We start from the raw sequence: 9,164 nt of genomic DNA, 5'->3' as shown, positions 1-9,164 counted from the left end.
TCAATATTCAACCCCAAACCTCAATAACCCTGTTCCCAACCTCAATATTCAACCCCAAACCTCAATAACCCTGTTCCCAACCTCAATAATCCACCCAAAAACTCAGTGATCGACCCCAAACCTCAGTATTCACCCCCAAACCTCATTAACCATATCCCAACCTCAATATTCACACTCGAACCTCAGTCATCAACCCCAAACCTCAATATTCACACCCAAACCTCAATATTTACAACCAAACCTCACTAATCACCCCCAAACCTCATTAACCCCCTCCCAGGGGTGCTGAAAATGTGGGAAACGCCCCATTTTTTTACCTTTCTCGCCTCTTCCCAGCTCGTCCTGCAGGTTTTCTGGGAAAAAGGAGGGACAGGGAGGTGAGTGGTGACCCCCCAAAAAATCCCAAACCCCATCGACAAAGTGTCACCTCGAGCTGAGGGTGAAGTGGGGACGAGACAGGGGAAATCCTCCCCCCAAATATATTTAATTTCCATTAAAAACCCCCCTCTGGACACGGAGAAAACACCCATGGAAATAATACCAATAATCCCTGGATGGAAACACGGGATTTTTTCGTATTTATCGCGAATTTGCATTTAGGGATTTTTTTTTTTCCCCCCCTCCTCTTTTTGGTGCTTTTTTTTTTTTCCAGGTGCTTCAGCACCACCTTGGGGTTTCCCTCCCCCTCTGAAACCCCGAAACTCTCCGAAATCGGGAAAAATCAAAGATTTCCTCGCCCCAAAAACCTCCGAGCGGGTTCGGATTTAAGAAAATCCCCCCGGTTTGGGGTTATTTTGGGGGTTTTTTTGGCCATTCCTTCCTTTCCCGGTGCCGGGAAAAGGCCGAGGGGGGACAATTTTAAATTAAATTCAAATTCAAATTTAAAATTTTCCCCACCTCGGAATTTCTTCAGGACCTTCTCCAGGACCACGGTCTTGAGGGAGAAGTTGCAGACGTGGATCTTGGTGTCGGTGCTCACCGGGACGGGCTTCTGGCACTTCACCTCGTCGCTCCTGAATCCCCCCAAAAACGAGGAGAAAATCCTTGGAATTCCCCCCCCCTTCCCAGTTTTATTCACGGAGTTCCCATCCAGGAGGATCCCGCCGGGATTTAAACCCTCCCCAGGCTGAGAACTCTGGGATTTGGGGGCTGATTGTGGTTGGGAAGGGGGTGTGTGGGAGAAAATCCTTGGAATTCCCCCAAGAATGAGACATTTGGGGGGTTTCTGGTCTCACTCGACCCTCGGAGAAACCTCCCGGGGGGGAAAAGGTGACGAGAATTCCAAGGATTTGGGACAGACCCAGCGAGTGGGAGGCGGATTCCACTGGTTCTGGTGCCTCCCTCTGACCTTTAAACGAGGGTGGGGGTGTGGAAAACGCCTGGAAAAAGGCTGGAAAATCGGGATTTCTCACCTGCTGATGACGCCCATCACGTCCTGGAGAGGGAAAAGAGAAGGGGGGGGGAGTGAAATCCCTGAAATCCCTGAGTTCCCTTCCCCAAAAACCCCATTTTTCCCCCCATTCCCGGTGCCTTTGGAATCCCTCTGGAACAAACCCGAGAGTTGTTTTTTCAACAGGAACAATCGGGGTGGGGTTTGTGTGAGATGGGAGGAATTCCCACCCCCCTTTTTGGGCAAAGTTCCCCGGGGACATCCGTAAATATTCAAATATTGACTGTTCCCGGAGCGCCCCGGCCGGGAATTTAACCCCCTGCAGGTCCTGCCCGGGTAATTAAAAATAAATTAAATAAAAGGCCAATTAAAAGGTCACTCACCACCCTCCTGCTGTGGGAGGGTGAGGACAGGGCCAATTTGCCTGGTTAATTAAAAATATGGCCGATTAAAAGTTGATTAAAAGACCAATAAAAAGATCAATTAAAAGGTCAATTAAAAGGCCAATTAAAAGACCAATTAAAAGGTCAATTAAAAGGTCAATTAATTAAAGGGTCACCCACCACCCTCCTGCTGTGGGTGGGGATGGGGGGGGGGGGCAGTGGATTTTGGGGATGTTCTTTTTCCCAACTTTCTTTTCCCTCGGAAAGGAGGGGTTTAATCCTGAACACCCCCAAAAAAAGGAGCTCAAGGGGGGGGGGAAGTCCTGGAAAGGGGTCAGAGAAGTTCATGGAGGGGAAAAGATCCCTTAAAAAGCCCTTTAAAAGTGAAGAGCAAATCTCTGCTGGGAGGGGGGAAAAATTCATCGGAGAACTTTAAAACTGAAGAGAAAAATTCCGTTTGCGAGGGTTTGGGTGTCGCTGAAGGGCTCTCAGGCACCATTTACTCGCTAAAAATGGGGGAAAAAAAAGGGGTTTTACCCCCAAAACGCCTCTGGGGGATCCACAAAGAGACCAAAAACGAGGAGAAATGAGGTCCCACCTTGAGGAACTCGAGCGTGGGCTGCTGGACCTTCTCCTCCAGCTCGGAGATGAGCTTGTTGAGGAGGGTGATCTCCCGGGAGAGGTCGGAGATGTTCCCGTTCTGCCTCCGGGAGATGTTCTTCTCCATCTTCTCCAGCTGCCCCAGCAGGAGCTGCTCCTGCTCGCGCAGGAACTGCCGCAGCCGCTCGAACTCCGACAGCAGCTTCTGCCGCTCGCCCTCGATGGTTTTCTGGGGTGAAAATGGGGGAAAAAAGGGCATTTTTAGGGGGGAAAATTGGGGTGGGGGACTGGGAGCACCGGTGAGGAGACACAGAGTGGGATATTCCCGGGTAAAACCTTGGGAAGGGGTGGGAATGGGAGAGGAGAGATCTCCTGATCCTCAGCTCTGCCAGAAAAAGGGGATTTTAGGGGGGAAATTGGGGTGAGGGACACAGAACAAGGCCAAAAAAGGGGATTTTAGGGGGGATTTGGGTGGAGAGGGGCCAGGGGGGGACTGGGAGCACCAGTGAGGAGACACAGAGTGTGACATTCCCAGATAAAACCTTGGGAAGGGGTGGGAATGGGAGAGGAGAGACCTCCTGATTCCCCCCCTAATAAAATCCCCTTTTTTTGGCGGAGCTGAGGATCAGGAGATCTCTCCCATTCCCACCCCTTCCCCAGGTTTTATCGGGAATGCCACGCCCTGTGTCTCCTCACGGACTGGTGCTCCCAGTCCCCCACCCTGCCCCTCTCCACCCCAATTTCCCCCCTAAAATCCCCTTTTTTTGGCAGAGCTGAGGATCAGGGCTGGATTTTTGCTCCCAAACACCTTTGGGAATGCCAAGGGGGTGATGGTCCAGGAGGGGAGCTTTTCCTGGGAGGGAGGGGAGGGGGAAAAAAGCCCCGGGAATGAGGGGGCTGAGGAAGAGGAAGATGAGGGAGGAGAAGGGAGGAGGGAAAATCCCAAATCCCATTTTCCCGCTCGGGAAGTGGAGCAGGGAGTGGGAGGGGATGGGAGAGAGGGAAGGGGAGGGGAGGGGAGGGAGGGGAGGAAGGGGAGGGATCCCCCAGAGCCCCGGGAGGACCCACCAGCAGCTCCTGGGTCCTCTTGTCGTCGTTCACTTTGAACTCCAGCAGCTCCTGGCGCTCCTTCCGCAGGAGATCCAAGCGGCCCTGGATCTTCTCCTGGGGGGAAACAGAGGAGGGAGGAAAGAAGGAAGGAGGGAGGGAAGGAGGGAAGGAAGGAAGGAGGGAGGGAAGGAGGGAGGGAAGGAGGGAGAGAGAAAGAAAGGGAGGAAGAAAGGAAGGAAGGAGGGAAGGAAGGAGGAAAGGAAGGAAGGAAGGAGGGGGGAGGGAAGGAAGGAAACGTTACCGGTGGTTTTCCTTCCTTCCTTCCCTTTTGCTCTTGGGAAAGAGGGGCGGGATGGGAAGGGAAGCCCCAGGGACCCCCATAACCCCCCCCAAAAAAACGGGGAAGGGGGCAGAGGATGCCAGGGAAGGACCCGGGGGGGCACCGGGCAGAGGGGACGTGCCCGGCTCTTGGCGCACGGAGCGAGGTTTCAATCGCCTCCTCCGCTCCTCCCTGGAAGGTCGCCCGGGGCCCGGAATAGTCGCCGGGAGGGTTTTTGCTCCATCAGCTGTTCCTGGGAGCTCCGGGAGGGGTCAGCAGGAGGAGAGGGGGGTCCTGGAGCCTCCCGGGGGGCAGGAGAAGGAGGGAGGGGGTCGGAGAGTTCTCCAGGATTTCTGGAAGGCTGGGAAGTATCACCAGCCCCTCGGGAGAGAGGACACGCGGGGGGAGCAGGGTCCGGGGGGGCAGGACAGACGGACGGACAGGGGACGGTTCTCCAGGATTTCTGGAATGCTGGGAAGAGCCACCAGCCCCTTGGGATGGTGCCACGAGGGGGAGCGGGGTCTGGGGGCAGGACAGACGGACGGACAGGGGACGGTCCTCTGGGGGGGGGGGGAGAGAGAGACGGGGGGGGGGGGCAGGGTCTGGGGGGCCAGGACGGACAGACGGACAGCGGACAGTCCTCCAGGATTTCTGGGATGCTGGGAAGAGCCACCAGCCCCTGGGGAGGGGGTGTCGGAGAGCGGAAAGTCCTCCGGGTTTCGCGGAATGCTGGGAAGCGCCAGGACCACGAGGGGGGGACAGGACAGACTGACAGACGGACAGGGGACAGACGGACAGGGGACAGACGGACAGGGGACAGTCCTCCAGGTTCTTTGGAAGCCCGGGAAGCGCCACCAGCCCCTTGGGAGCGAGGAGGGGGGGAGCGGGATCGGGGGGGGGGGGGGGGGGGGGGGGGCAGGACAGACGGACGGAGAAGGGGGAGCGGGGTCCGGGGGACAGGACGGACGGACGGACGGACAACCTTGTACTCCTCGGCCGCCTCGTCCACGGGCACCACGGCGTGGGGCCGGTGCTCGCGGGAGCGGTCGCACACCACGCAGATGGGGCGCCCGTCGTCGCGGCAGAAGAGCTTGAGGGCTTCCCGGTGCCGCGGGCACTGCCCCGTGGCCACCTCGCCGCCGCCCTGGTGGCCACCGGCACCGCCGCCACCCCTCTGGGCGAACTGGGCGATGATCTCGGCCATGTTGGCGAGCTGCCGGTTGGGTCGGAAGCTGCGGAGCTGGAAAACCTCCCGGCACTGCGGGCACGGGAAATCCCCCTCCAGGTCCCGCCAGCTCTTGGCGATGCAGGAGCGGCAGAAGTTGTGGCCGCACTCGATGGAAACCGGGTCGCGGAAGAACTCGAGGCACACGGAGCAGGTCGCCTCGTCCTGCAGGTTGCCCGGCAGGAAAACGCCGGCCATGGTCTCCCCTCTCCTCCTGCGGGGCAGGGACCGAGCTCAGGGATCGCTTCCCGCAGGGATGGGAGGGGATTTGGCACCGATTCCCGCAGGGATGGGAGGGTTTCTGGCACTCGTTCCCCGTGGGATGGGAGGGTTTTTGGCACCCGGAGGGTTTTTGGCACCGGGAGGGTTTTTGGCACCGGTTCCCGGTGGGATGGGAGGGGTTTTGGCACCGGGAGGGGTTTTGGCACCGATTCCCGGCGATCGGGGACCGATCGGGGACCGATTCCCGGTGATCAAGGATCGATTCCCGGCGATCAGGGACCGATTCCCGGCGATCAGGAATTGATTCCTGGCGATCGGGGACCGATTCCCGGCGATCAGAAATCAATTCCCGGCGATCAGGGATCGGTTCCCTGAGGGATGGGAGGGTTTTTGGCACCGTCCCGGGAGGGTTTTTGCCCGGGAGGGTTTTTGGCCCCGGAGGGTTTTTGCCCGGGAGGGTTTTTGGCCCCGGTTCCCGGGAGGGTTTTTGCCTGGGAGGGTTTTTGGCCCCGGTTCCTGGCGCGGGTGTTTCCCTCCCCCGGGACCGAGGGGTCACTCGGGCAGTGTCCGATTTCTTTAACCATTGACGGGGTTTTGGGGTTTCTTTAACCACCGACAGGGTTTTATAATATTATTGTATTGTATTCTATTTTTATATTATTGTTAAATATTAAACTACATTTTTATAAATTATTATATAATTATTATATAATCATATAACGTTATATATAATATTTTATATCTTATATATAATTATATAATAAATTATATAATATATAATAGTTTATATATAATTATATAATAAATTATATATTTTTAATATCTATAAATTTATATATAATTATATAATAGTTTATTTATATACTATATATATAGTATATAGTGTGTATATATATAGTATATATATTATATATACTATATAATTTATATAGTATATAAATTATATATATGTGTTACATATTAAATTATGATATTATTAAATTTATTATAATATTATATTTTTATTACATTATTATTAAACGCTAAATTATATTTTTCTTTTTAATATACTATTATATATGACATAAATCAGTATATATTATATAAATTCCATATTATATGTTACAGGATCTGAGCCGGGTGTGGAGCAGCTGCTCCGGGATCTGATCCAGGGAAAAACCATCCGAGCCCTGACCCACGACCCCAAAGATCCAGGTGGGAGCTCAGGTGACCCCAAAAGCTCTCAGGTGACCCCAAAAGCTCTGAGATGACCCCAAAGCTCTCAGGTGACCCCAAAAGCTCTCAGGTGACCCCAAAAGCTCTGAGATGACCCTAAAGCTCTCAGGTGACCCCAGAACTCTCAGGTGACCCCAAAAGCTCTCAGGTGACCCCAGAACTCTCAGGTGACCCCAAAAGCTCTCAGATGACCCCAAAGCTCTGAGGTGACCCCAAAGCTCTCGGATGACCCCAAAAGCTCTCAGGTGACCCCAAAGCTCTCAGGTGACCCCAAAGCTCTGAGGTGACCCCAAAGCTCTCAGGTGACCCCAAAGCTCTCAGGTGACCCCAAAAGCTCTCAGGTGACCCCAAAAGCTCTGAGATGACCCCAAAGCTCTCGGGTGACCCCAAAGCTCTCAGATGACCCCAAAGCTCTCAGGTGACCCCAAAAGCTCTCAGATGACCCCAAAGCTCTGAGATGACCCCAAAGCTCTCAGGTGACTCTGGTTGAGCTCCAGAGGCTCAGCGGGGTCCCAAAAAAAGCAGCGGGAGAAAGGGAACACCCTCGGGGGGGGAGGGAAGATCCAGCTCGGGATTTGGGACCTGCAGCTAAAAATAAAAGGGTTTGGGGTTTCCAGGGGCAGCTCGGGAGGTTTTGGGGGTGGGGCAGTGACTGGGGTGATAATGATGATTAATGATGATTAAATGATGTGATAATGATCCTTTTATTATGGTTATAAAGGTGTAATTATTATAATAGAACATGCTGTGTTATATAATAGGTTATATAATATATAATAGAATATATTATATAATTATACATAATTATGTATAAGGTAATGTATTATAAAAATATTATAATGTATTAGAATATATTATATATACCTATATATATCTGTAATAATATATTATAATATATTATAATATATTAGATAATATATATAATATAAAATTATATATAATGTAATATATTACAAAATTATGAGTGAGAGAATGAGATTATCATAATGTATTATAACAGATTATATATATTATGTATTATATATATAACTATATGTAATAATATATTATCTAATATAATATATATAGATTATATTAATTATATATAATTATAATTATAATATATAATATATTAGATAATTATCACAATAGATTATAATCGATTATAATATTATATATAGTATATATTTATATGTATCAGATAATATATATAGTATAATATAGAATGATATAGAATTATATAGAATTGTATAGAATTATAGATAATATATTATATAATTAGCATAATAGATTATAATCGATCAGAATAGAATAGAAAAGATAAATATATAATTATCATAATATATAATAATATATTATAAAATAAATTATATATTACATTTTATATTATATTATATTATGTTATATTATATTATATTATATTGTTATATTATATTATATAAATATCATATTATAATATCATAATTATAATATATTATAATGCCATCACTATTCTAATATATTAAAAAAGCAAAATGAACCATATTAGCAGTAATTATAATTAAAATGTGTCTCCACTGATCCTTTTCTGGGCTGGGGGTTCCCTGTGCCGGGGGGGTCTCCATGAGAATCCCGGAATCCTGGAACACAGGGATGGGGCGAGTGCCAGTGCCTGGGGTCACATTTCCAGGATCCTCCTGGGGATGATTTATTCTCCTCCTGACGAGGCCTCGGAGTGGGATCCCAGAAATCCTGCTGGGAAAAGCCAGATCCCTCCCTCCGGATTTCTCTGCCCCTCCTCGGGGGTTTCTGTGTGGTTATACCTGTATTCCTATGTGGGTTTACGTGTATTTATATTTTTACATTTATATATGTTTTTATATCTATATTACATATATTTACATATATTTATATATATTATATTAATAATTTTTATATATTTACATATATTTATATATTTTACATATAATTATATATTTATATATATTTATATATATTTATATATTCCCTTCTGGAAGGGGAATTCCTTATTTATATATAAGGTTTATATGTATTTATGCATATATTTGCACATATTTTTACATATATTTATATATTTATATTACGTATATTTTGATATATAATTTTATATATATTTATATATATATATATAAAATTATATATGAATATATATTTATATGTATTCATATATATGTGATTCATATATATGTGAATATATTTATATATATTCATATATATATTGTATATATTTTTACATTTATATATAAACATATAAAAATATAAATATATTTTTATATATTCATATATAATTTTTATATATTTTTTCAGATATTTAGATATTATATATGAATATATATTATATTTATAATATATAATATATATTTATAATATAAAATATGTGGGGGTTTTTTCCCCCTCATTTCCCCAGGGAAAAAGGTTTATCCCAGAAGTTTTTTCCCCTCATTTCTCCAGGGAAAAAAGTTCATCCCACTTTTTTTCCCCCCTCATTTCCCCCCCCGGGTGCCCCCCACGTACCTGGGAGCGAAGGAGGAGGAGGAGGAGGAAGGGTAGGAGAGGGGGTTCCTTCCAAAGCGGCCGAACCTCCCCGGGTTTTGGGAGAGGAGGGAATCTGAGCGGGAGCGGAGGGAGCGGGCTCGGGATTCCCGGCGGGAATGGGGGGCCCAGGACAGGAGCGCGGCCCGAGCGGCCTCGGACATCGCGGCCCCGGGGAACCCCCGACCCGCCCGGATCCTTCCCAGCCCTTCCTCCCCTCCTCCTTCCCCTCCTCCTCCTCCTCCTCCT

At 48.1% G+C, this 9,164-nt stretch overlaps 1 protein-coding gene across 2 annotated transcripts in view; it reads right to left on the bottom strand.

The window, feature by feature from the left end:
• The window catches only part of LOC113940041 (E3 ubiquitin-protein ligase TRIM7-like), a 5,752-nt gene extending 546 nt beyond the window's left edge, over nucleotides 1–5,206 (bottom strand). Inside the window, exons 1-6 of one of the 2 annotated variants that reach the window (XM_027631108.1) lie at nucleotides 4,725–5,206; nucleotides 3,442–3,537; nucleotides 2,372–2,599; nucleotides 1,413–1,435; nucleotides 898–1,013; nucleotides 318–353 (exon numbers count right to left, since the gene is read on the bottom strand). In XM_027631108.1, the coding sequence (XP_027486909.1) occupies nucleotides 318–353; nucleotides 898–1,013; nucleotides 1,413–1,435; nucleotides 2,372–2,599; nucleotides 3,442–3,537; nucleotides 4,725–5,165 (940 nt within the window). In that variant the 5' untranslated portion in view covers nucleotides 5,166–5,206. Of the gene's footprint in view, nucleotides 1–317; nucleotides 354–897; nucleotides 1,014–1,412; nucleotides 1,436–2,371; nucleotides 2,603–3,441; nucleotides 3,538–4,724 lie in introns of both variants that reach the window. The other variant, XM_027631107.1, reaches the window with a different exon arrangement.
• Nucleotides 5,207–9,164: the final 3,958 nt, after the last annotated feature.

The sequence above is a fragment of the Corapipo altera genome, unplaced genomic scaffold, assembly GCF_003945725.1.
Source record: "Corapipo altera isolate COAL_440 unplaced genomic scaffold, ASM394572v1 233, whole genome shotgun sequence".
Taxonomy (NCBI): Eukaryota; Metazoa; Chordata; class Aves; order Passeriformes; family Pipridae; genus Corapipo; species Corapipo altera.
Note: the sequence above shows the minus strand (reverse complement) of the source record. Positions and strands in the feature narration are given on the sequence as shown.